Source organism: Cervus elaphus, chromosome 5, assembly GCF_910594005.1.
Source record: "Cervus elaphus chromosome 5, mCerEla1.1, whole genome shotgun sequence".
Classification (NCBI taxonomy): Eukaryota; Metazoa; Chordata; class Mammalia; order Artiodactyla; family Cervidae; genus Cervus; species Cervus elaphus.
In genome coordinates, this window is record NC_057819.1 from 21,098,676 (window position 1) to 21,125,874 (window position 27,199).

Below are 27,199 nucleotides of genomic sequence, written 5' to 3' on the forward strand. Positions count from 1 at the left end.
AAAGAGCCCTGAATGGGATGGCCTGGCCAGCCCCTGCCCGCCCACCAGCTTCTCACAGCCATGGCGGCATCACTCACCCTCGTAGGATAGCACATGGCCCTTCTTGCCCTCGTAGATGACATGGCCCTTGGGGAGCCCATCCTCCCGGCTGCGGTCCAGGCGGCTCGGGCTGTCCTCACCGATGATCCTGGTGATGGTTCCCTTGTACAGGACATCGGCCGGCGTGCCCTGGGGGTGCGGAGGCGGGGTGAGCACCTGCAGGCTCTGGCCAGGGACCGCACCCCACCCCCCACTCGCCAGACATGACCTAGGACGTGCGCACGTGTGCCTTCCAAATCCACACAGGCACACATGTGTATATCACTGCATATGTGTTCACACACATGCGGCTTCAAAAGGGAAGGCAGAAGGAATTCCCTGGCGGTCCAGCAGTTAGGACTCCATGCTTTCACTGCCAGCACCCAGGTTCAATTCCTGGTGGAGGAACTAAGATCCCGCAAGCTGCCATGTGACCAAGGGAAAAAAGACAAAATGGGGGAGGCAGAGCCCTCCAGAACACAACCACACGGAACAAACATCAATGATACTAATAATAAGATCTGAACCCTGTGCAGGTATCGACTCATTTAACCCTGGTAACAGCCCTGAGTCAGGTACTACTGTGCCTATTTCAGATGAGGAAACCAAGGCACCAGGTAGCTTCGCCCAGGGTCACCTGGCTAAATGGAGGCAGAGCCAGGCTGGGAACCCAGGCAGCCTGGTCCCGGGTCTGTGCTTCTACTTATACTATGTGAGTTGTACTTTCTCAGAGCCTGGATGCTGGGATGTCAGTCCACGTGCCTGTGATGGGTCACTCCCCAAACGAGAATGGGGACACATCAAGGCAGGACACCAGAGATCTGAGCTCTGACACAGGGTTTCTCAGCCTCGGCACTGTGACCTGCGGCGCCAGATGCTTCTTGTGGTGGGGGCCATCCTGGGCGCTGCAGGACACTCAGCAGCGCCCCCTACCCCGGCACCCTGGGCTCTACCCACTAGACGCCATGTGATCCCCTCAACCTGCCCCTCCAGATGTGACAATCAAAGACGCCCTCAGACACTGCCCAGTGTCCCCTGGGGGATAAAATTGCCCCCGTCGGGAACTACGGCCTTAGGGGGAGTGCGCTTCCTATTGAGGGGTATATTCAGGCAGACAGAAGATAGCCCCATGGGGTAGCATCCTGCCTTGGGTGACTTCCAAGAACATGAGTGTGGGGGTTGGAATATGAATCTGGAGTCAGACTGCTGGATGGCAAACAGCAGCTTTACCAACAAGTTGCCGTGTGACCTTCGTCAAGTCACTTTGCCTCTCTGAAGCCTCAGTCTGTACATCTGCAAAACAGACACAATCTCTGTCTACGATTCTTAAAGGCACTTGGCACAGACAAGCTGTCCCCAGATCAAGACGTCTCTCTTCTCTTTCTATGAATCCAAGAGCCGATTCAGAGATGCGAGTCTGACTGTGTGCCAAGCCTGGGACTGGTGCCCTTCGAGTCTCCCCATGGGAGCATCTCTGCCAAGTAACATCCTTCTGTGGGGCAAGGGCAACAACTGGCACCCCCTGGGCTTTTATCCCAAATCCTGGTCTTCAAGGAGAAGAAAAATGAAATGCCCTAACTCCAGACAGGTCTCCCCAGATGTCTGAAAGCAGGCACCCTAGATAGGATCCCCTGGTCACACTTTAGAAGACTTGGGCACAAATAGCGTAGAATAAATGGGCTTTGGTTTGGGTGACAGTCCAGGGGTGGGCAGTCACCTCTCTCCTCAAAGGGCACAGGGCAGAGAAGCCAACTGCAAGCCATCAGGAAAGGCCTCTCCTCTATGTGTGTGCGAGTTTGTGTATGGGTGTGTTTATGTACGTGTGGGTCTGTGTGTTTGTGTTTCCTGCACAGATTTCATCACCACCTGGTCGAAAGGCTGTGGGAAAGTCTGACCCTCACATGTTTGGCAGTTGCCACCCTCTGCCAACAACCATCACAGGGGTGTGAATGACCGACAAGGCTCAGGTCACGGCCACCTGGAAAGCAGAGGCCGATGGATGCCCAGGCACTTCAGATGTCAACCTTTAATCCCAAACCACTCTATGAGAATGACTCAGCAGGACTTCCCTGGCTGTCCGCTGGTTAAGACTCTGCACTTCAAACGCAGGGGGCGCAGGTTCAATCCCTGGTTGGGGAGTTAAGACCCCACATGCCAAAAAAAAAAAAAGTGACTTAAGAATCCCTACTCTATATGAGTACTGATACTGAAGCTCCAATACTTTGGCCACCTGATGCAAAAAGCCGACTCATTGAAAAAGACCCTGATGCTGGGAAAGATTCAAGGCGAAAGAAGAGGGTGACAGAGGATGAGATGGTTAAATGGCATCACTGATTCAATGAACATGAACTTGGGCAAACTCCGGGAAATAGTGAGGGACAGGGAGGCCTGGTGTGTGTGCCTGCTGCATTCCATAGGGTTGCAAAAAGTCAGACACAACTGAACGACTCAATAGTAACAACTCAGTATGAGAATGACTCAGCGAGAGACATTTTTACCAAAGGGGTTTCAAAACTGACTCAGGGGCCGTCGGTCGCCTGCCTGGGTGAGTGTGCGGCAGGGTTGCGGCTTGAGTGTCTGTGGCCTGCCTTTGGCCCTGGGTACCTGGCAGCTGCCTTTGTAAGCTGGTGATTTCAAAACTGACAGGTCTTAGAGAAACATGAAGCCTGAGGGTCCCCCCTCCGTGGTGTGATCTGAGGCCTCTGGGGTGCAAAGACACCTCACTGTCAGAGCCTGCGGCCTGAAGTTTCATCATTAAGACACGTGTGGGAGGGGGTGCTCTTCCCCGGGCCCAGAATGCTGTTCCCTGAGGTTCCTGCAGGGCTCACACCTCTGAGTGGTCTCCCCCAGCTCCCCTGTCTATGTGGCCTCGACAGCATCGGATGCTCTTAATCGCAGTGTTGGACTCAAAGTCTGAAATCACCACTCAGTTTTCACCTGACTGCCTCCCTCTGCTACCCTGCCAGCTCCTCGGGGGGGCTCGAGGTTTTTGCTCAGCACCTTAAATGCCTGGCTCTCAGGAGAGATGAATGCTCACAGAACAAGCGGGTACCCCCAAGAAGCCACCCCATCCACTGGGGCGGGGGCCACGCAGGGATGCTGCGGGGGGAATGGGTGGGCTGCCCACTGCTTTGTCCACAATCGGGGCCACGTCCAGAATGCCGCCTGCGAGTCCCACCCTGGACCCGCACGCTGTGGCCCCAGACACCTACGTGGGTGATGGAGCCACGGTACGTGATGGGGCTCTCGGAGGGGACCCGCGTGCTGGGGGTGCCCTTGGTGATGCTTCCGCCTGGAACTGAGCCCAGAGACGTCCCTGGAAGACAGGAGACACAGGGCTTAGAGCTGGACCCAGAGCCACCCCAATTATGCTCCAGGTGACCTGCAAGTTCCATCCCCTTCAGTCGCAGTGTCTCAATGCAGAGTCCCCCTGCCCCTAAATGGAGAGAGAGACACTTGGGAAGAGAGGCTGCCAGACCCTCTGGGAGCTGACACTTCTCAGCAGGTTTTGGATAAGGGGTCTCATTCCTGCCTCGACCCTCCCCGGGATGGAAGGGCAGCTGCAGGGATGAGGACAAGACACCGGGCCTCATACCCAGTTCCCACGCTCTCACCTCTCAGGACGGACGTCTCCTGGGCCGTAGGCACCCCCAGGCTCTCGGGGGGTCCGGCCTGGCCCCGTGGAGACAGCTGCTCCTGCTTCACTCCGCTGAACGGCGCTGGGGATGGGCGAGAGCGGTAAGCAGAGCCACAGGGCAGGGATTCGGAGGCATGGCCCCCCTCCCCGCCCTACCCAGGGGCTAGAGGTCCTCCCCGCCACGCTCGCTCCAGAGTCCCAAAGGCCAAATTGCCTTCCCTCGCCCCCTGACACAAAGGGTGGGAGACGAGCCCCGGCTGTCAAGGTTGGGGGCCCTGGATCCTTACCCAGCTTCTTGGGGTCCATGGCGAGGGGCAGCCCCATGGCAATGGGGCCCACGGGGGCCTTGGCGTGCTCTGAGTACGGGACGTGGAGCTGCACCGACATTCCCTGTGGGGGCAGAGGTCATGGGTCCCAGAGGCTTCAACCAGGGCTTCCTGACACCCGCTTTCACGAGAGTGCAAGAGGAGGGGAACCTTGGGACCACACACGGGTCAGGGAGGAGAGGCCTGGGGCTCAAGTCCCGGCCCCGCTGCCCCTCTGAGCGACTGGGGACAAGTCGCTGCCTCTCCTGAGCCTCAGGGCCCTCACCTGTGTGGTGGCCAATCATGGCCTGGTTTAAAGGAAATGGTGCCCATGAGCATCTGGGCAAAGCGGAAGCCTTGCCCTGCCCTACAACCCACGGCAGCAGGTCACGGAGACGAAGGGGCAGGTAGACCAAGGCTTTGCACGTGCTGGTGCTGGGTGTCTAGTGAGCATGCTCCCTGTTTCACAGGGGGGCGCAGCGAGATTAAGTAACTTGCAGAAGGCCGCACAGTCTGGATGCAGCACCCCTGCTCTTGAATGCCCCATGGGGTGACCTCCCAAGGTCCTGAGGCCTGGGGCAGACTGCAGCCAGCCTGGACCCAGCCACTTGGGTGCCTGGCCCCCCAACCAGACACCATCGGTCCCAGTGACCCCCTCCCCCAAGTGTACAGATGGAAAAGCCAAACCCCTGAAAGAGGAAGGGGCTATTCTCTGGGCACCATCTGGCACGGGTGTTTCTGGGGGGCTGGCCCTCCCACCTCACCTGGGAGATGGCCCCCATTTGCCTCTCGAGGACGCTGGGGTGCTTGGTGGAGGAGATGAGGGGCGGTGGGTTGGAGATGGTGGGTGGCCGTGGCAGGACGGGCCGGGCGCTGTCGTGGAGGCCCAGGGGCAGCGGGTGACCTGCAGGGCACATGTCTGTCCTTCATGGGGCTCCGGAGCAGTGAGATACAGCTGCCGGGGCCGCTCCCCACCCTGCCCTTGTCCTGTCCAGGGGAGTGCCTGCCCACACATGCCCCTCTAATGCTCCTCTCCCACCTCTGCTCTGATGAGCTGTCTGCATCCTTGGTTCAGACACAACTACTTCCACCCACCCCACCTCCCTCCATCCACCCCACCTCCAGGTCCTGGACCAGGCCCCTTCACTCTCCCTAGACTCCTTAACTGGTCTCTTCATCCCTCCTTTACCTTCCAATAATTCATTTCCCTCACAGGAACCAAAAGGATCTTTCTCAAAGTCTACTGGCTCACCTGCTCCCCCCGCCTCCCCTGCTGTGAGCCTTCTATGGCTCCCCACTGCCTTCAGGGTAAGATCTTAGCCTGTGACACAGCTTTCCCGTTTGCCTGACCTTGTGGGTGTGGTCTCCCCAGGCTCACTGGGCACCGCGCTTCCACCACGGCAGTCTGATTCAGTGTCTCAAGCTTCGCCTGCTCTTTCCTGCCTCTGGACCTTTGCACATGCTGTTCCCACTGCCTGGCATACCCTTCCCTGTTTTTTTGGCTCTTTTGCCTCACTCATCCTGCAAGATCAGCTCTGCTGAGGATGACCTTTGCTAATTCAAGTCCTTATCCACCTCAAGCTGTGCCCCTTCGATGGCTGGTAGGGCCCAGAAGGACTGGGGAACCTCAAGAAGGATCTAAATCCAGCCTGACTATATTTGTAAGCCAAAGCTGTCTCCCCCCATCCTTACACCTTTCTCTCGACCTGCTCATTCTCCAGCTCTAAGTCACTGGTGGGAGTTGGCACTCCCACTCCAAATCTGCCTCTCTCATCATCAGCTTAAGCACCTCCTATGGTTCCCTAGTACCAGTGCTTCCACTGTCATCCTGGAGATTCCTCAAACTTCAACGGAGCCCCCTTTCCCTTCATTGACCAGACCATCTCTCCCGTCAGGACCCGTCAGACTCTGAGATCCTTCTGCATGCAGTTCCAAGCAGTGCCCAGTGTTTGGCGGGTGATTGGTGGTATCCAGTGATTGCCCACTAGCTGACAGGAGGAGGAGGCCAGGCTGGGGTGAACTACTCACCAGGTGGGGCGTAGGAGAAGGCCAGGGGGTCAGGGGCATGCGGAGAGGCCTTGATCACCTCGCGAGGGGGCACGGGGAAGGGCAGGCCTGATGTCCAGCAGGAGGGGTCCGTGGGCAGCTTCTGGCCCTCAGTTGCAAAGGCCGGGAAGAACACAGGCTTCTCTGCTGAGGGGTGAGGCAGGGCAGGCAGTCAGCCACGCTCCGCCAGTCCTCAGGCCCCCAGTGCTGGCTGATCTGCTCAGATGAGCCCCCTCCCCTTGCCTGCAGCACCAGCCTTGGCCAGAGGAGGGTCCCAGCCAACGGTGATGGGGAAGAGGGGGTGCTGCTAGCATGATGCTCCCCCAAGTCTGCAGACCAGGCATCACTCTGACTCTGCTAATGTCCTGCCGAGCACGAGTGTGCCTTGGGAGTGGGCTGGGGGTCTCTCGGCGACCCTTGATTTCAGCCCTGGAAAGACACAGGCACTGGCCTGGCCCCAGGTGAGCAAGGGGCCTGGACAAACCTCCCAACCAGGGGACGGAGGTGGCGGCAAGGGGTCTGCTCACCACCTGATTTTGCATGTACACTTGTGCCGGAACATGGTCACGTCTACCCGCTTATTTACCATCTACGGCAGAGCTGAGGAGTTGCGACAGAGACTGTCTGGCCCGCAAAGCCTGAAATATTTACTATCTGGCCCTTTCCGGAAGAGGCTTGCTGATCTCTTCTGATGATGAAGGTGGTCGGAACAGTTTGCCGAGACCCATGTACGTGTGCTCTGGCGGGTGCGGCTGGGAGCCCACATGCTTGGGATGACAGCACGCGCACGTCAGCCTGTATAATAGCACGTTCCACGACCAGGCACTGGGCCGGGCGTTTCGAAAGCACGAACTCAACGAGCCTCCTCGCAGACTTGGGAGGAAGAGAGCACCCAGGTCCGGCGCTGTGGAATGGGAGCTGAGTACGGACACACTGATGGACTTATCTAGGGTTGCCAGCAAACATTTGACCAAGTCAGGATTTGACCCCTTGACCTCATGGCCGCTGCAGCAGCAGATAACAGAACAGCTCTCCTGCGGGAGCTCCAACTAAGGACACTGTGTGGACTGACTTGTTTATCCTCCTAATACCCTTCAGGGAACTGATGAGAATTATCCCCATTCAGCAGATGGGAACACAGAGGCTCGGAGAGGCAAAGTCACCGTGTCAAAGGCTCACAGCCAGCGAGCAGGAGCCCTGAGCCCAGGCAGATGGGCTGCAGGCTGTGACCTTTACCTTCGCAACACACGCTGAGCACCGCAAGAGAAGCAATGATGACCCTGGATTCTCAGGCCTGAGGACTGTCTGCAGACACGGCAAAAGGCCTGGCCGTCTTCACGGTGCTCTCCTGTGGCCTCTTGCTGCTGAAATCGGCCCTAAGCGCCGAACCTCTCCCTTGAGACTTGGTGTCAGGCTGGAGGACCCATGGGAGCTGGGGGGTGGGGGTGGGGGGACCAGGGAGTAACCAGCTGCTAACAACTTGGGAACGCCGGGCCTGGGATGGGAACGGCAGGCAGGTGTCCTCCCTGGGGCCACCTCCAGATGACGAAGGGAGGAGGCTCTTAAGACCCAGCTGGGCGAGCAGAAGCGTGTTGGCAGCGATGAGAGGTGCCCGCTGTGGGCCCGGCAGGTGGGGTGGAGGCTGTGCGTGCTGTAGCCCCTCCGCGTCTCTCCTGGGAGAGACAGAGCTCCCCCCCGGACCTATGTGCCTGCTGGCGGGGGTAGCCCGCAGGAGGGGGATCACACATGCGGGCAGTAATCCAGGTAGGGGTTCTCACACTCAATCTCCTCTAAAGGAGCACCTCTCTAGGGCCTGCACCGGGCCCAGAAAAATCCCCAAATGCCCCGGACGGTGTTCATCCAGCGACCCGACCCTGTGCGCACCCAGGCTGCTCTCTCCAGCTCAGCCCCGGCTGTGGTGGGAGGGGGCAGGAGGCCTCCGGTGCTGGAAGGGAAACTTGAGCCCGGGGCCAGGCTGGGCGGGTGGCTGAGAGCCTGGAGAGAAAACCTGTTCCTCCAGCTGGGCCTGGGGAGCCCGAGGGGTGGGCGGAGCCAGGAGAGACCGGAGCGAGGTCGCGCTGGGTGTCAAGTTCACGCATGTGCCTAAGGGTGCTGGCCGCATACCCGACGCCAGGTGCACCGTCTCTGGTGCCGCCGAGCGATTCCAGGAAACGGCGCGGCCCTCCGCCGTGCCAACGGGCCGAATGCCAGACTCAGAAACCAGGGGAGTGGTGGCTCACCTTCTCCCAGGACAGGGCCTGTGACCCGTCCCAGCAGGCTCTGCCTGGCCCTGTGCAGTATCCAGCCACCCAAGCGCAGCCTGGCCTGGCTCAGATCTGGCGCTGGCCAAGGCTGTGTGGGCCCCTGACGTTGCTATGCGGCTACCCCGCCCTGGGCTAGTGCCCCGGCCCTCGAATGTCCTTCCAGACCATACCCCATGTCTCACACTACACTCTTGCCCAGCAAACCACACCCCCACCATGGGGAGTCTCGGGCCCAGCATGGGTGACCGGCAGGGTCCCAGGAGGTGGCTGACACCCTGCTTTCAACCCCACACTCAGGTTCATCAGCGGGTCCCACTGGCTTTGCCTCTGAAACAAAATCCCAAGCCCCCCCCCCCGCCTTCCTTCCATCTCCACGGTCACCCATATAGTCCAGACTGCCACCACGGCTGGCAGGAACAGCACTATGCCCTCCTCCATCTGCCCACAACTCCCTGTAGCCCTTTCTTCCCAACAATGGACAGAGAAAAAGAGATCTTTCCAAAATAGAAACCAGATAGCCTGACCTCTCCTCAGTCCCCAACACACACACACACACACCCTGAAAATTCCTCTTGCAAAGGCTTTTTTCCCCTGCACCCAAGACCAAATGTCCATAGCACCATAGCCTACAAGGCCCTACACAATCTGGCCCCCATCCCCCATCCTCCCCTCCCCTCTCCCCAGCCACCATGACCTCTTGGCAGCTCTGCCGACACAGCAAGCTTGTTCCTACCCCAGGGCCTTTGCACATGCTGTTCCCTGTGCCTGGAATGCCCTTCCCCCAGATCTTCCCACCACTGCCTTCTCCTGGTCTCAGAGACCCCTTTCTCTGAGCCCCTCGTCACTCAACCCATTTTGTCTCATTCGTTACGTGAACTACCCTGAGGTCATCTTGCTTCCTCATGTGTTCCCCTGCTTAACATACTCTCATTCACAAAAAGGGCGGCTGCCCAGAGCAGGAAGTTCATCCTACTCACTGCCAGACCCCCACTACCCATGGGTAGTGCTTGGCAGTGGTGGGTGTTCAACACGCGTCCTGACCCCCTGGCCACACGCTGGATGGATGCGTGCCCGTCTGCGTGGGTGGCATCTGAGACTTCCTGTGGCAGGTGAAGGTAGCCGCAGGGAGACAGGTGAGGGGTCGGCCGATTAGCCGGGGAGAGTCTGGCAGACCCCTGTCACTCGTGACATGTGGAGTTGGCCTCCTTTAGGGACGGCCCTGCCTTTGGCCTCAGACACACAGCACCACCCTCAGGGAGGCCCGTGGCCGAGGGCCAGCCTGACTTTCTAGAGAAGGCAAGATGCCGTACCAGAAGTTGCTCAAGGTGCGGGCGCAGATGGCCCTGGCCGCCCGAGTCTATCCCCGGCCGTGTTGGACAGGGAGGGTGGCCTGGGGTCCTGCTACCCTCAGACCCCTAGAGCAGCCTTCAGGAGCCTTGGCCAGCACAGCATCAGGGGAGCCTCTGGGGAGGGCGTCAGCCCCCAGTGCCTGTGTTATGACAGGCTGATCTGGGATGGGTGTCCCTTAGGGATACAGGCTTGAGACTTCTTGGGGCCAGTGGGGAGTGGGGCAGAGATAGAAGATCCAGAGAACAAGAAACCAGACCCCACCTGTCTCCTGACCTTGAACTTCACGTGGTGACAGTAAAGCATGCCCCGGGCAGTTGCTGCAACACAGCTGCTCGGGGAATCGCTCACTGGCTCCCCAGTGAACCCAGTGACCTCGGCCTGGAATAAGGTCAGGGTGAAAGCTGGAGACGGCAATGCTTCCTGCCCAGGCCCAGAGCCGATGCCAGCTGGCGCTGAGCCTCAGGGTTCTAGAAGCTCACGTGTGGACTGAATCACATGGAACCAGAAACAGCCACAGACGTGTTTTCGTATACACACAAAGCTTGTGGAAATTTTGAGAAGTTGCCAGTGTTGAGAAACTCGAAGATTTCACATGAAAAGATGGATTTCTAGCTTCTCTGAAAGAACAACCCACAATCCCAGGCCTGAATTGCCACATGGTGACCCTTGGCTGAGGCCAGTGTGAGCCCACTTCAGAAGGAGCATGAGTTCTCCAATTTGCTGCAGTCCCCACCACCCCCGACTGCCTGACTCCCAAGTGTTTCACTCATTAACTTGGCCTGTCCTGCCACCACGGCCATGGAGTTGGAAACAGCTGCTCGGCATACACAAAAGGCCCCTTATTCCCGCCCATCAGGCCCCCTCTCCCTCTGACTCCCTCAGCCGCTGACACACACTTACCCTCCTTCTCGGCAGGAGGCGCAGGACTCCTGCTTTTGCCTCGAGGGCTGCTGCTGGGCGGCTGGGGGGTGTCACTCTCTGGTTGCAGGTGCTGCGATGGTGGGGGGGCAGGGGGAGCTGGCTTAGGGGGAGCTGCTTCCTCCCGGGGCGGCTCGTGGACTTTGGTGACCTGCTGGGGGAAAGCCAGGAGGAGGGAGCGTCTTTACAGGCTGTTTGCAGGTCCCAGAGATCAGGGAAAGCCTTCCAGGCCCCCTGCATGTGACCAGCCTCAAAGCTGAGGCCAAGGAGAGATAGCAACACGCCTAAGAGCACACGGCTTGAGGGCCAGGAGGGTAGGGCTTTGTGCCAAGTGTAGGGGGTGTGCCCAGCATCCCGGGCGCCTGGCTGTGGATGGGGAGCCCTCATTACCCTGCCCTTAGCCCCTTCTCCCTTCCCCAAATTTCTTGGGGTTGTAGAGAGATCAGAGCTGACAAATGGGACAGTGCCCGGCTGTGGGGAGCAGGCAGCACAGCCTGGCACTCCTTGTACCCCTCACTTAAAAAGCCCTGGTCAGCTCGGAGTCTATCAGCCCACAGTCCCCAGGTGCACTGGAAGGCCAGGCTCATGTCCTGGGAGAGGGCAATGACTATGTGAGGGTGCCAAGTCACTTCAGTCGTGTCCAACTCTTGGCCACCCTACGGACTGGAGCCCGCCAGGCTCCTCTGTCCATGGGATTTCCCAGGCAAGAATACTGGAGTGGGTTACCATGCCCTCCTCCAGGGGATTTTCCCAACCCAGGGATTGAACCGGCATCTCTTACGTCTCCTGCATTGGCAGACGGGTTCTTTACCACTAGCACCACCAATGACTGAGCCGTTACAATTAGGAGCACCTCTGAGGGTCCTCCTGCTTGGCCTGGAGAATCTTCTGGAGAACCCCCCAAACCCTGTAGAGGGTCTTAAGCTAACTGGTGGGGCCCCGCCTTCCTCTCTGAGGTGCTGTGACAGTGGGGGGCTTCCTGCCTGGTCTGGGGGGCTCTGGAGAACCCTCGACAGGCGGGGGTGGTGGGGTGAGAGCTGCCAGGCTGGGAAGCCAGAAGGAGGAGACCTGCAGGCCGGGTACTTTGGGGGCCCCCCGGCCCCCCTACTGTTCCTGCCTGTCTCCATGGGGATTTCTACAGCAAACAGGAGGTGGTGGGAAGAGGGGGGGGGCTGCAGGTGCCGGGCCTCCACCTCCCTGGTCTGTGATCAGCCTGATTTATTGTCTCCCCACCAGGAAGTGACGGTCACGGGGTCTCTGGGCGGCTGGGCTGGATGGGGGTCCTGGCCACGGGAGGGGGGCCCAGGACTCACGATCGGGGGGATGGCAGCTGCCCGCTGCTTCAGCTGTTTCAGGTCCAGCGGCTTCTGGGGCGAGGCGTGGGTCCTGGCGTCGCTGGTCGGGGTGAGGAGGCTGGGCCGTGGCGACAGGAGCCTGGCGGTGGGCGGGCATGGGGGGGACGGGGAGACCAGTGTCAGGCCCACGGGCTCACAAGCCTCTCCTGGCTCCTGCCTGGATGATGTGGCTCGGGGGAGGGCGGGGGCTGCCAGAGGGAGGTGAACATCCAGGGCTGGGGAGACCTGGGGTCGGGATGGGGGCTTTTCCCTCCCTCCTCTGCTCCATGCAAGGAACCAAGACCCCTCCCACCCCAGCCCAGAGGATCAAATGCTCCTGAGATGGCCCAGGGCAAGGAAAGTCCCAGAGAAGCCCATACTCAGGGCCCACACCACGCTCAGCCCTTAGGAAGCTGCTGGGAAACCCAAGAATCAACCTGATTAAGGCTTGGGAAGCTTAAGAGATTCAGGGAGATGACTCATCATCCAAGCATGAGAGGCTCAGGCCCCAGGGTAGGGGCCTGGGGTATGGTGCTGAGTGGACCCTGCTTACTGGAAATGAGGACTGGGGTGCCCTCCCACTCAACCAGAATGTGTAGCTAACCGGAATCTCACCCGCATACCAGGCGGGCGTAGGCTCTGCGGGCGCAGAGTCAGCGTGTACATCGCCCGCCCTGCAGCCATAAGTGGGGCTGTGGTGCTGAGCTGGGCCTGCAGGTAGCTTGTCCTCTAAAGCAAGGTCACGTCTGTCTGCTGCTGACATGCAGAACAGGGCAGCAACCTGCTAAGGGTGCACGGTGTGTGTGTGTGTGTGTGTGTGTGTGTGTGTGTGTGTCTGCACACGGGTGCATGGAGGAGGGCAGGAAGGGCAGGGGGCTGAAACATGGTGGGCTGCCAGGGCTGGGGTCACCCCAGGGTAGAGCTGCTGCAGTGGCTTGGGTGCCCGGGGCAGAGGCTGCCCTGGGGCATGGCTCCAGAGCTGCTCACCAGTGTCCCCTCCTTAAGAGGTCTTCAGGGATTTCCAGGACACAATAGCCCTGGCCCGGTGCCACGCCACAAGCCAAGGTCTCGAGGGCAGAAGCTCAGAGCCCCAGCCTCGGAGCCCCTCACCTCCACACTAGGGCTGCCGGGTTCCTGCCCAGCTCTCGAGTCCCACCTGGGACCACCACTCGCTGAATACACAGCAGGCCTGGGGGAATCAAACAGTGTGCACGCACAAAGGCACTGGCCATGGGCTGGATTCAGCCAGGAGGGAGAATCACAAGTCAGGTCAGCGAAGCCTGAGGGTCCTGTGGGCATAGCCCCTAGCATGTTCCGTGACCATCCTGGCTGATGCCATGTGCAGACCGTTGCAGGTCTGTGCAGATGCCATGTGCAGATCTTCCAGGTAAGATCCGTGACAGCCAGGGTGCAGCTCACACCACCCAGAGCTGGCTGCCGGATGCAAGAGTGGATCACGTGCCTTCCCGCCGGCATGCAGGACAGACGCGTGACATGCAGCCGATGGGCCCCCTGCTCTCTGCGGTGATGGGACCGCAGCCCGTGACAAGCCAGTCCCTCGGGCGCTGACCCCCTGCCCACATCTGCCACACGCTCAGTTGAGCAGAGACGGTCTCGGCGACACCCCCTGGGGCTGCCCACGGCATGCAAGTGGCGCCGGGCTCCGAGGTCAGACTGACTTCATGCTCAGCTGGGCTTCACAGTCCTCCTGACCAGCTCACCCTCCCTGCCGTCCTCACCTCTCTTGACCTCTCCAGATCCTGCTCAGGCTCCTAGGACCACCGGAGGCCTCTCCTCTGTGGCTGCCCACCTTCGCTCCCCCAGAGACCCAAGCCCAGCCTCGTTTTGCCCACTACCCTTGGGCCAAAGCACCCTGACCAGGTCCAAGAACCCACGCTCTCACTTGTCCTGTACTCCTCACTGCCGGCTTCAAACGTCACCATCCCAGCCTCACGCCCCTCCTCTTGCAACTAATTATCACTGTCTGCTTAAATCAACTTGTATTTGTAAACTTAAGAGTGAATACACTGCAGCCCTTCTGGAAAATGCTCCGGCATTTCCTCAGGAAGTGCATTAGAGTCACTTTAGGGCCCAGCACTTGCACTGCTGGGCTTACACTCGTGAGAGTAGACACACACACACACCCACACACCAACCGTTCACGAAAGATCATAGCAGCCACGATCTGCAAAAGCCAAAAGGTGGAAGCAACCCCCACGGACAAAACCAGGTGAAATGGATAAGCAAAATGTGGTATGTCCATGCAGTGGAATATTACTTAGCCAAAAAGAATGACTCCAGGCTACAACTTGGATGAACCTCAGAAGCATGATGCTGAGGCAAGAAGCCAGTTGCAAAAGGCCACGTACTGCACGATTCCATTTACATGAAATTCCCATAAGAGGCAAATCCACAGACACAGAAGATAAGATGAGTGGGTACCAGGGGCTGGGGGTGGGGGATAAGGACTGACTGCTAGTGGCCCGGGGATTCTTTTGGGGGTAGTTGACAATATGCTGGAATTAAACAGTGATGATTCCATAACTCTGTGCATGTACTAAAAAAAAATCACACTTCAATGGCTGAATTGTATGGCTTGTGAATTATGTCTCAGTAAAGCTGTTACAAGGAAAAGATAAAGAATATACTCCTTGCTGGCCACAAAATCAAGGGTTTGATATATTAAGTATATTGTTTCAATAAACAATAAAGGAATAATGCTATACTATTATCTACTGTATAAAATATTTAAAAATGCAAATTTTAAACTTAAAATATAAACTTTTATATCTGTGTAAATATAATTTTGTAAGGACACAAAATATGCTTTTATGACTCAAATAAAAAGCCAAGTGTGTGTCTCACTCTGATTGTCAGTGATCTAGGGCCTTTGTCCTGCCCTGGTTTCCCTGTGGCTCCCTGTCCAGGCAGAGGGCAGGCAGATTGGAGGGGAGCAGGGATCACCCTCAAATGCCCTCAGCAGGCACCAGCTGGGGGTGTGCATGGAGGCCCAGACCCCTCTCTCCTGCGTCCCCCCGACCCCACCCGGGGAGGCAAGAGCTCAGCGGGGGCTGCAGCCACGGGCACCGCACTGCACAGTTGACCAGATGAGAGCAGCCTGACCGCTCACTGTAAAGAGAGCAGCATCCGAGAGCGAGGGCCTGAATCCTGATCTTCAACAAGCCCGAGGGGCCTGAGCCTCCCCACCACCCGCGAAGGGCGGGAAGATGCCTGGCGCTCACGTGGCCCGCAAACTGCCTCATCCCACCTCCGCAGCAGCAGGAGCCACCACCTCCAGGAGCTCTCCTCACTGTGTCGCCCTCCCTCTGTTCTCTCGCCTTTGTTTTCTCGCAAGACAGGGCGTTTATTTTCCTCGCAGAGACCGGGGCAGGGTAGGGGCTCTCGGAGCCTGGCACTGTGCATGTGACCTGGGCCGGGAGGGGTGGGGGCGGGGGTTGGGGGGAAGCTGGGTGGCGGGGGAAGCCGGCAACTCGGCTGGGAGCAGCCGGGGTCCTGCCCCTTAACCCTGAAGTTCAAGACTCCACCTCCCAGTTCAAATCCCACCACTGGCCGGATCACTTGACCGACTGTGCCTGACTCAGTTTCCTCATCTGTGAAATGGGTATGAGAAAAGTCGCTCCCTCCAGTGACTGTCCTGTGGGTAGGACACGGGAAGGCACAGGAAGCCGTGATGACAACGTCCAGTGCTGAGCGCCCTGGGCATCTTCTCATCCCTGTGGGTTTTCTTCCCACCCCGGAAGGCCAGGGTTGGGGAGGGCGCAGGGCCCCAGGGGACTCTGGGTCTGCAACAGTATGTCCCTTCTCTGCTGAGCCCCCTCCCCAGATTCCTCATTACCGCTGGGCTGGGATAATCCCGGCTGCCAAGTTGGGGCTGGGAAGGCAGGATCATGAAGATACACAAAGGCATGGTCATGCTGGTCTCCCATGCCCCCAAGATAAAACCCCACTCCTCGCCTTAACCCCCGGGGCCCTGTGGGGCCAGGTAGAGCCAGGACTCTGCCCACCTCTGTGACCTCCCCTCAGGCCCTCTCCTCCTTCCCTCACTCGCTCCGCTCTCTGCCACAGGCCTCTTTGCCGTCTACGGAACATAAGCTCGTGAGGCCATAGGCTCCTTGCACTGGCTGTTCTCTCTGCCGACTTTCCCTCCATGCCTCATAGTCTGTGTTCCCATCATCCTTCAATGTCACCTCCTCAGGCAGGTCTCCCTGACTGCCCCTCACACTCCCCCCATGACCAATCTCTCCCTCATGCCCTCATCACACCAGCATTCCCTTTATTCCACTGCTGTTCCAATTCCGTACGAATCGCTCCCAGTGAAATGTAAGCTCCCTGGAGCCAGGACCTCATTTGTCGCTGCTCCCCTTGAGTCCAGGATGGTACCTGGCACACCCCAGTGCCTAGTTAATCATTTATGGAATAGAGAAATAAAGGAGAAATTGCTGTTACATTCTTTTGAAATTCCAGGGGCTCAGCGGAAGCGACTACATTCCAACCTCCTCGTGGAATGAACTTTGGGGGCTCCTGAAGCAGTTCCAAAGGAAGGGAGCAACTCTTTTCATTGAGCATCTTACCGTGGGCTCGGAACTCCATTATCCTCCAAAGCAGCCCGTAAGCAGGGATACCCACGCCCGTCTTGTGGGTGAAAAACCTGAGGTCCAGGGCAAGGCACTTCTGAAGGCCCAGCCCTGCCAGAAAGTGCCCGGCACCGTCTCTGGGAAACGGAACAGGCTGGGGCAGGCGAGCTCAAGGCTCTGCAATCAAAGCCACTATCTCTGGTCGCTGGCCAAGAAAACTCCCAGGCGGAGCTGTCTGGCAGAAAGCAATGGAGAGTAAAAAGCAGGATATGATTTTCTCTCCCAAAGCCGTACGGGCACGGGCCAGAACGCAATGCATCTTGTGTCTTGTCCAGGGACGCCCAGTGCACTGCGCTGAGACTGCCAGGCGGGAGGCAGGGCTGTGGGCAGGGGGCCAGGACCTGGGGTCGCCCCCCGATCTCTCTGGGGCAGTGGGGGGTGGTGCTGGCTGCCAGGGCGCACTCTGACGCATCTCGCCTGCGTCCTCCGGCGCCCGCCTGGCCCTGTGCGGCCGCAGCCGGGGCAAGAGGGAGGGGTGGCGGACTGCCAGCCAGGAAGAGGTCAGGAGGCTGGCCTGAGTCCAGCCTCACCCTGAAGGCGGGGGACTAGCCTCGGTCACAGAGGGCGTGACAAACCAGGTGTCCTGACTCCCAGCCCAGGGCTCCTGCTCCCAAGGGACTGAAGGCTGGACGCTCGGGCAGGAAGAGTGGACAGGAGCCAGACCCAGCTGGGGGAGAGAAGGACACGTCCCTGGGTGGGGCTGAGGTTGTTGGGGGAGAGGCTGAAAGTAGGCTGCGGGGCTTCAGGCCTGGCCCGAGAGGTCCAGGGGGAAACTGTTGGGACCCAGGCCAACCCTCCGAGCTGTCCAGCCCAGGCAGGCCATGTGTACCCAAAACACAGACTCCAGGAGGCCGCTTATCAGCGTGGCTGTCCCATGAGCTCAACGCTCTTCCCGCTAAGAACAGAAACGTGTGTTTCCATGACTCTGTCTCTGCGGCCAGCAGGAGTTGGGTGGGGAGCCGCCCACCCTGACCCCATTACCCAGGCACAAAGAGCGAGACTCTGGCCCAGGGCCCTCCCCGGCAGATTGGGCCGCCGTGAACTCTTGTTTTCCAAGCTGCACCCACTGGGCAGGAAACTCAGGACCTCCGGGCCCCCAGAAACCTGCTGGCCAGACCTCTGCTTATCCAAGAGCCATACAAGAGGGCTGAGGGTCCTGCCAGGGACCAAAGGTAGCTCACCGAACAGGTGGGGACCCAGCGAGCTCTGACCAAGTCCGGTTTTCACATGAAACGTTCTAGCACTTGCCATCTTCGCATGCCCCAAGGTGAATCACGGCGCAGAGGAAACGGCTCCCAGTGAACCGGTCGGATTTGAAAGTCAGATTTTCCTCCCTCTCACACTGCCCAGAACTTTTCCGAGAGACGTGAAAGGAGCGAAAACAGACTGCACTGTTTTCAGTCAAAATAAAAATGACCGGCCCGCCTCACGAGAAAACAATTCCTTAAGCCGCCCAGATGCAGGCGGGCGTGGCTCTCCGCAGCCCTGCCCTTTGCTGCCCATGTTGGGCCCTGAGTGGGGCCTGCCGGCTTCCACTCTGGCCGGGGTCTCGGGGACCCTCAGTGGGCAGAAGATGAATCAGCCAGGATCCCAGGAATCTGCCACTTGCCCCCACGTCCACCGCCACCAGCCTCACCAGCCACAGGACACCCCCAAGGCCGCCTCACAAAGCGCATCCCTCTGCTCCTCCGGCCCCCCATTAAATCTCCCTCCTCACACCGCTGGCAAGTTTCAGAGCCTGAGACACACCCCAAGTCTCAGGCACAAGCTGTGGAGGTCTCATTGTCCTGAGAACAAAATGCAGCCACCCAACCAGCCCGGAGGCCCCGCAAGGCGGGCTGGTCTGCTGAAATCATGCAGACTCAATCCCGCACCCCGCCTCTGCACTTGCTGGGCCCACCGTGTTGAGAGTAGAACTATGTGAACTTCTTTGGAAATAGGCTCTTTGCAAATGTGATGCAGTTAAGAGGAGGTCCTAAGGGTGGACCCTCATCCAAGGACCGACGTTCTTACGGCCAAAGGGAAATGTGGGCACAGGGACACGTGCAGAGAATGTCACGGGACCACAAAGTGATGCATCTACAAGTCAAGGATGGCCGGCACCACCAGAGGCTGGAGGAGGCAGGAAGGAGCCTTCAGGGGGAGTGGCCCTGCCGATGCCTTGACTCTGGGGTGGCCCTTGGTGGTGGCAGCTCTGGAAGCTATTCCATGACCACTGTTACCCTACTTCTCCCCGCCCAGACTCAGCTCAGAGGCCACCGCTAAGGGGGAACCAACCCCATCGATGCTGCCCTGTCCCAACACTGGAACTCCTGCCTGACGGAGAACACTTAGTGGCGGCCCCCTCTTCCTCCGAGGGCAGGCGAGGAATCAGCCTCTTGTGCCGTGGTCTCGGTACACGGGTGACGCTCACTGAGCAGGTACAGAAGGAGACGACGAAGCCGGCGCCCTCACCTGTTCTTGTCGCCGCCCTCGGGCTCGTCCACCTCGTCGGCACTGCAGGTCGCGCTGGAGTCACTGTCCTGCGGGGCACCCGAGCCCTTGGCCGCCGGGCCTTTGCCCCCAGAGCTGCTGGCCTCCTTCTTCTCCACCTTGAGCGCCCCCTCGGGCGCGGCCTCCGCTGCAGCCTCCGGGCCCGCCTTCACCTTGTCAGGCCCCTCTCCGGTGGCCTCCTCCTCGCACTCAGTCTTGATGGGTTCCGCGGGGTGCGCCTCGACCAGCTCCTCCGTCTTGGCCTTGCCCACGTCGGCCGCCAGCTCTGGGGCCACGGGGGGCTTCTGCTCCTCCCCCTCCTCGGTTGAGGGGGCGGCTGTGGCCTCTTCCTCCTTCTCCTCCTTGGGGACCACGGCAGGGGGCGTGGTGGGCGACTGGGGGGCTGGCGGGGGTGTGGGCGGGCCAGTGGCTTCGGGGGCCTGGGCGGGCTCGGTGGGGACTGGGGCGTCCTCGGGCGGCGGGGTGGGCGGCTCAGGAGGTGGTGCATCCGTGCCTGGGGCGGGCGGGGGCTTGGGCCCATTCTGCCCCGTGTCCTTGGCAGCCTCGGTGCGGGGTGAGGGGACGCTCTCGGTGTCGGAGCTGTTGTTGACGGCGGCTGCGGGGAGAGAGCAAAGATGGGGTGAGTGGTGTGGGGGAGGCTCAGGGTCGAGACAGGCGGGGCCCTGCCCACGCTCCCCCCGCCACCCAATGACCCGGACCGTGCAGCCTGGCTCTGGGTAGGAGTTCAGGGGGCCGCGGTCCCATCCCTGGACACCAAACAGCCCCGAGACTCCTACACGCCTGGGCAGCCCGCCTAGCCCCTCCCAGACCTGTCCTCCTCTGGCCGCCCTCTCCACCTGCTGACCCTGGAGGAGCCCAGGACCTGTCAACTTCCGATCCCCTGAGTGGCTGGGTGGGTGGCCAGTGCCCTACAGAGCCAGGCTAGGGGCAGTCAGGGGTGCAAGCTTTTGCTCTGGGGTCTCCTTGTTCTCACTGGAGCTGCAGCCCTGGCTCTGGCCCTGCTGACACAATGACCTCCCGGCCTCACTTTCCCCATCTGTAGAGTGGGGAGAACAGTTCCCACCTCACAGGGGTTGTGGCACACAGGGTGACACCTGGCAACTGTTTGCTGTTGTGTTATCACTGTCGTCCTCATAAAATGCGGCCAATGAACCTGGAGGAGCTCACGGGGAGAGGCTCCACACCAACTACAGCCCCTGGCCACTGTCCATAGGGCTGGTATGCAGCAGGTGCACAATAAGTGCTGATCGAAAGACAATGTGCACAGATGAAGGGAAAGGGGACCTCAGCTCCAGACCTGGCTCCTTAGCCTTAACCACGACTCCTGTCCTCTTTGGGTTTCAGTTTTCCTCACTTTCTACAGAATGGGGACATTTGAAACCTCCCTCCCCGACACTTGCTGTAGGGGAAACAGAAGTGGGTAAGAGTCATAGGTGAACACACTAGTAAGAAATCAACGGAACAGTGGCGTCGAGTGCACTGATCTGCAGGTGCGAGCCAGGAACAGCATGGGGAACAGACACTGCGCTGAGGAGGGGGAACAGAGGCGGCGGTGGCACCAGCAGTGGTGCGCTCACAGAGGTGGGGCCCCTCATAGACAACAGGGGACCTGGGGGTGCCCCCTACCCCGGCCTGGCCCTACCCCCACCCCCCCAGGCCAGCTGGCCACATTCGTACCTGGGCCACTGCATTCCCCTCTGGGGACCTCGTTCCCAGAGGCGTGTAAGGCTGGAAGGAAGTGAGAGAAGGGTTAGAAGCGAGGCGGCATAAGGAGCAGGTGGGGAGAGAAGAGGATCTGGGGCCAGGCAGGCAGGGAGGACCTACAACCCTGTCCCGAAAGCCCGCAGCCCAGAACACTCCTGGGTGTCCTTGGACAAGTCACTGGCCTTCTCTGGTTCCCAGCTCCAGGGTCCTCGGGGTGGGGTGCTGGCCTCAGAGTGGGGCAGGGCTGGAGGGAGAGGCCTTTGGGGCTGCCCGGCCCCATCTCACCCCTCAGGCACAGAGCCAGGCCAACAGGGGCTGCCAGTGCCCTGCAAAAACACTTCCTTCAGCCTTTACTGCCCCCAGACTCCCACCTCTCCCATCTCTTGCCTTAAGGCCCAGAGCAAAGGCCACTCCTCCCAGAAATGACCATCCCAACAGCAGCAACACAGGCTTGCTCTGTGGGTGTTGGGCTCCGGGCAAAGCTCTTCAACACACACAACTCACCCTCAATCACCTCTAAGTTAGAGACGATCATCACCACTCTGCTTTGCAGATGAGGAAACAGAGAGGCTGAGTCACTTGTCCCAGGCCACACTGCATGGGGGCAGGAGAGGGTTGACCCCAGCATCCTGTATCCCTAACCACAGGGTTCCTGACCCTGTCTTCTGACTCCGGCAATGTCACTCCCTCCTTCCACATCGTCACACTACAGGACGAAGGGGGCCAACACTGAGGTCCTCTGGACAAATGGCTTAGCCGCAGAGTCTGTGCATTTATCTATAAAATGAGTGGTTTATGCCTGGCTCTCTCTCTTATCCAGCAGCTTATCTCTGTTAGGGATTCTCAGGCATGAGTATGCCTGAGGGCTGTGAAGACTCGGCTAGGCCTACCCCCAAAACATTCCTCACTCAGTAGGTCCAGGTGGGGCCCAAGAATCAGTATTTCTGACAAGTTTAAATCCTGGTCCCCAAACAGGCCAACTGGCTTCCTTGGATAATTTCCCTGTGTCTCAGAGTCCTTGTCTATAAGATGGGGTGAAGACAGCACTCATTGGGCTGTTGTGACGATTAAAGGGAATAATTCAAGGCTGATGCTCTTATTACAACCACAGTCTTTACTGGAGAAACTACAGGGTCAAATGGATCACTTCTCCATCCCCTGGACTCATCTCCAGCCTGGATACAAGGCCCTTGCTGCCTACCCCCTGGAGGGGTCTCTGGTGCTGTTGGGGCTGGTGGGATATTCTAGACGGTTCCATTGGAAAGACCTGAGGCCCTAACCTGGGATCTACCTCCCCTCCCCTATCCTGGTCACAAGGGACAAGTTTACACAGCAAATGCCAGTCTGATTGGCAGATTCCAACTCTACCAGCTACATGACCCCCTGTGTGAGTAATTCTCCTCTCCTTCCCCACATGAGGCCTCTGTTTCCTCATCTGTAAGATGGGACCATCACCCGGTGCCTTCGGGCAGAATCTTCTCAACTGCCTCCTTTGATGTGCTCGGGGCCACCAGGTGGTCACAGAAGCCCTGAGTTCAGCAGGCCAGCCAAGAATGCCCCTCTCCCATCTTTGATAGGGAGTGTGAACCCTACAGGGGACTGAGAACTCACTACCTCAAAATTCTCTAACTGGGCAGCATCTGTTCTGCTTTTAATGCCGAGCCAAAGTCTGGCTTCCTTTAACTTTCCCACCAAGGCTGCATCCTGCCCACACACAGCCGGGAGGATATTTAAAGAGGAGAGTGCGTTCTTGCTCCCCAGGTTCCCTTTTCCTGGTTACAGACCCAGGACTCAGAATTCAAGGACCTGAGGGATTTGGAGCCTTCCATCAGAAACTGGTCAGGCCTCTAGGCAACCTGGGCTGGAGAGACCCAGGGCTGAGGAGGAGGCCAGACTCAGCACCCCAGGTCACCCCCAACATGATAACAACCACCAAATGGGCCGATTCTTCCTTTTCAACCTGGAAGTAGGATTCAGACTGGTGAATACACTGCAGGCTGGCACAACTTGGATCTATGTGCATGTCTTGCTTACAGAGCCGGGGGTGATTCACACCTTCCTTGCACACACTGGCAGAAGTTTGGGAGTTTAAATGCAGGGGCAGGCAGATAGGAGCGACAGGAGGGAAACCTGGGCAGGAGACGGGATGGGAGGAGAGGAGGGTGCCTTCACCAAGAACATGAGGCCCCGCTGGGGAGTCCTGGTGGGCGGGATGGCAGAAGGAGAAGCAGACACATTTAGCAAAGCAGGGACGGGGGGTCTTCAGGGGTGTTGTGTGTGGGGTCTTCAGAGCTGTTATGCCTTGAGGGACTGGTGTAGACAAAGTAAAAGGGAGAGGGCTGGGGGCCAAAGGCAGAGTAATCAGTGACCAGGGACGCAGGCCTGCCCTTGGGCAGCCTGGTGTGTCTTCCACACTTATAAATGCTATTTGCATAGTGGAGCCGGGTGTTACATGGGGGCTACGCTCTGAAGCTGAGTGACCATCTCATGTAGTCGAAATCCTCCTTTTGAGAAGTGGTCAGAACCAAGAGCAAAATTTAAATATTAATTCTCACTCTCTCTTTAGCAGCCCTCACCAGGTGGCAGAATTCATCTAAGATCCAGGCCGACGATGCAACTCTGGGGTGCCTGAGGCAACTGCCCCCAGCCTCAGTGCCCCCAGGCAGAAAGCTGGGGGCTGTGCAGTTTACCATCCAAATTTGGACACTTGGGAGCAAAATGAAGCATAATTACATAACTTTTGAATACCTATTGACCAATGGTATTGGTTCTGCTTACACTGGTCAAAAGATAATGTATATTAGTTGCTCAGTCGTTTCCTGACTCTAATGCAACCCCATGGACTGTAGTCCACCAGACTCCTCTGTCCATAGGATTCTCCAGGCAAGAATACTGGAGTATAAAACAATGGTTCAGGTCAGAAAACTATTTTTATGGACTTCTCTGGTGGTCCAGTGGTTAAGACTCCATGCTTCCACTGCAAGGGGCACAGGTTTGATTCCTGGTCAGAGAGCTAAGATCCCATGTGCTATGTGGTGTGATTAAAAAAAAAAAACCCACCTATTTTCAAAAATAAATAATTTTTTTCCCTAAAATGTGACACCAGATATGCTGGCAAGATAACAGGTGTCACCAGAACTGGATATGTCCTGAATGCATAAGGTCACCAAGACTGAACTCATAGGGGGCAGGAGGATTGAATGAACAAGTGTCTGTGAGTGCAGAGAGGCAGATTACCATGATTATTGTTGGCACTGTCAACACCATCATCACCATCACCATCATCACCATGATCATTACCATCACCATCAAACATCACCATGATCATCATCATCATCACTATCACCATCACTGACATCATCACCATCATTGTCACCATCACCACCATCGTCACCATCACCATCATCAAACATCACCATCATCACCATGATCATCATCATCACTATCACCATCACTGACATCATCACCATCGTCACCATCACCACCATCGTCACCATCATCACCATCAGCATCACTGACATCACCACCACCATCGTCACCATCACCATCATCAAACATCACCATCATCACCATGATCATCATCATCATCACTATCACCATCACTGACATCATCACCATCATCATCACCACCACCACCGTCACCATCGTCATCACCATCACCACCATCATCAAACATCACCATCATCACCATGATCATCATCATCATCACTATCACCATCACTGACATCATCACCATCACCACCATCGTCACCACCACCACCACCATCGTCACCATCACCACCACTGTCACCATCACCGTCATCATCACCACCACCGTCACCATCACCATCATCGTCGTCATCACCATCACCACCATCGTCAAACATCACCATCATCACCATGATCATCATCATCATCACTGTCACCATCACTGACATCATCACCATCATTGTCACCATCACCACCATGATCATCACCCTCTCCCCTTGGGGCAGTCCAGGCCCCTTCTCAGCAGGACCCAGGCATTTCTGGAAGAGGTCAGCTCCCACCGCCCACCCTCACCTTCTGCCTCCTCTGCCATCTCCTCTTCGTTTCCACTCACGCCCGACGCCTCCATCTCCTCGTCCTCCACTACGGGTGGGAAGGCGGCCTCCTCACTGGCAGCGGCCGGGGCTTTCTTCTTCTTCCTCCGTGCATTCCTCTCCTTCTCCTAGGGCACAGGGATAGTGGCGGGTCAGGGCCAGCACCAGGGCCAGGACCTGGGCTGTCAGCCCGGGGACTCCTGGAGCCAGAAGCCTCCCATAGCTCCTAGGGACAGTGATCCCGGCCACGTGATCCCAAGGGCGCTCTTCCCCGCTCGCTCCCGAACTGCACGGCCAGACATGCCAGTGGTTATTTTTACCCAGAGCTTCATCCTTCCATCGTGTCCCAGATACACCAGGGCGCAGCCTGGCCTGTGGGCTGCCCCGACATCCTTCCAGAACAGGTGAGGAAGGACTGCCTCTGCCTGGAGGCCCCCCATGATTGCTCCAGCCCTGCTGGCTGTCCAAGCCAGAGCAATGACCGCACTCCCTGGAGGGCACACTGCCAGGCAGTGCAGTCAGTACACTGGAGAGAATGAATGGATGAAGCGTCCCCTTGCGGCACCATCTGCCCCCAGGTTAGCTTGGGTGGCGTGTCATTTCACCCCTCCGGTTTTTACAGTGTACCAGAGGATAAGAAAGCACAATGAATGACGTAGACAGGGTCTCTGCCCCTCCACAGGCCAGCTAGTCAGGGAGACAGCAATCGACACATCAATTAAAAAGACTCAGAGGTGGAAGCACGGCAGCCCGTGGGGACAGACAGGGTGGGACGAGAGTGCAAGGGGGTGGGGCTCAGGAAAGACTTCTTGGAAGAGGTGACATTTGAGCTGAGTCCTGAGAAGAAGCTGGCCAGACAAGGCTCTGGACAAGAGTGGCCCAGGTGGAAGGAACTGCAAGTACGGAGGCTGGAGGTGGAACCAGCTGGGTGGTTCGAGGAACAGAAAGAAGGCCCTTGGTCGGCAGCCTTTCACTTCCCTCCACACCTCCCCCAAGTCTGGTCCCCAGAAGCCCTGCTCCCCACTCTGGGAGCCAAGGGCCCACCCCCAGCCGGGGCACAACTCCTCCTTGACGGCTCCCGTCTTTGCACCTCACTGTGCCAGGTGCCCCAGGAGGATGTCTCTTTACCCCCAGGCTGAGCCAGGCAGAGGTTCAGAAAGCGTTTGTTGATTGACTTACTGAGTGACTGAATGGGCAGCATCGGGAGTCTGAACACACAGTTGGCAGAGTCAGGGCACGTGTAGAGGCAGCATGTGCTGGGAATCCGAAGTGACCTGGGACTCCCAGGGGGGTGGACTGGCCCCTAAGAAGGGACCCACCCCAATACAGTCAGTGTGATGGGAGGGGTCACAGCCTGAACCCCTTGGGGTTCCCAAGGAAGGAGATGGAACCGAAATGCTCCTAGACATGTCAACAGCTCCCAGTGAAGCCCCTTACCCTGGGTTGACTAGATTCCTCCCAGAATAAAGGTCCCTGGTGGCTCAGAGGTTAAAGCGTCTGCCTCCAATGCGGAAGACCTGGGTTTGATCCCTGGGTCAGGAAGATCCCCTGGAGAAGGAAATGGCAACTGACTCCAGTATTCTTGCCCGGAGAATCCCATGGACGGAGGAGCCTGGTAGGCTACAGTCCACAGGGTCGCAAAGAGTCGGACACGACTGAGCGACTTCACTTTCACTTTGAACCCTAGAATGGGACCTTACTTAGAAATGAGCTCTTTCCAGATGTAATTAGGTGGGACAAGGTCTTATTAGGTGAGAAGACGAAAGAAGAAGGCTGCTTAGTCGTATCCGACTCTTTGCAACCCCATGGACTATACAGTTCATGGAATTCTCCAGGCCAGAATATTGGAGTGCGTAGCCATTTCCTTCTCCAGGGGATCTTCCCAACCCAGGAATCAAACCCAGGTCTCCTGCATTGCAGCCAGATTCTTTACCAACTGAGCTATTAGGGAAACCCAACTGAGCTATGAGGGAGGACCCTAAATCTAACATGACTGGTGTCCTTAGAAGAAGAGGGACTCTTAGACACAGAGGCACCCGAGCCACCAGCTGAGGAATGTCCAGGATTGTGGGCCGGCCCCAAAAGCTGGGAGAGCAGGGCAGGGGGCCTCCCCTGGAGCCTTTGGAAGGAGCAGGACCCTGCCGACATCTTGGTTTCAGACTTCTAGCCTCTAGGATTGCAAGATAGCAAGTTCCCGTACCAGTCTGTGGTACGCTATTACAGGGAAAAGGGCACTAGTGCACCTCCCCTCTGCCAGTTCCCCGGCCCCATGCAGCCCAACTCACTCTCAGACAAATGCCCCATCACCTCCAGGTGCCAGCAGGCCCTGCGCAGCCTGGCCCCTTACCATGCGG

At 58.2% G+C, this 27,199-nt stretch overlaps 1 protein-coding gene across 23 annotated transcripts in view; it reads right to left on the reverse strand.

Moving 5' to 3' along the window:
- Window positions 1-27,199, reverse strand: part of NCOR2 (nuclear receptor corepressor 2) — a 233,643-nt gene that overhangs the window by 24,307 nt on the left and 182,137 nt on the right. For 14 of the 23 annotated variants that reach the window (XM_043902057.1, XM_043902059.1, XM_043902065.1 and 11 more), the window contains 11 exons: window positions 24,826-24,973; window positions 20,758-20,808; window positions 19,042-19,675; window positions 11,912-12,032; window positions 10,581-10,752; window positions 6,049-6,213; window positions 4,785-4,924; window positions 4,003-4,105; window positions 3,693-3,797; window positions 3,291-3,394; window positions 78-228 (listed from right to left, as the gene is read on the reverse strand). In XM_043902057.1, the coding sequence (XP_043757992.1) occupies window positions 78-228; window positions 3,291-3,394; window positions 3,693-3,797; window positions 4,003-4,105; window positions 4,785-4,924; window positions 6,049-6,213; window positions 10,581-10,752; window positions 11,912-12,032; window positions 19,042-19,675; window positions 20,758-20,808; window positions 24,826-24,973 (1,894 nt within the window). The remainder of the gene's footprint in view (window positions 1-77; window positions 229-3,290; window positions 3,395-3,692; window positions 3,798-4,002; window positions 4,106-4,784; window positions 4,925-6,048; window positions 6,214-10,580; window positions 10,753-11,911; window positions 12,033-19,041; window positions 19,676-20,757; window positions 20,809-24,825; window positions 24,974-27,199) is intronic. The other 9 variants (XM_043902066.1, XM_043902076.1, XM_043902075.1 and 6 more) reach the window with 3 other exon arrangements.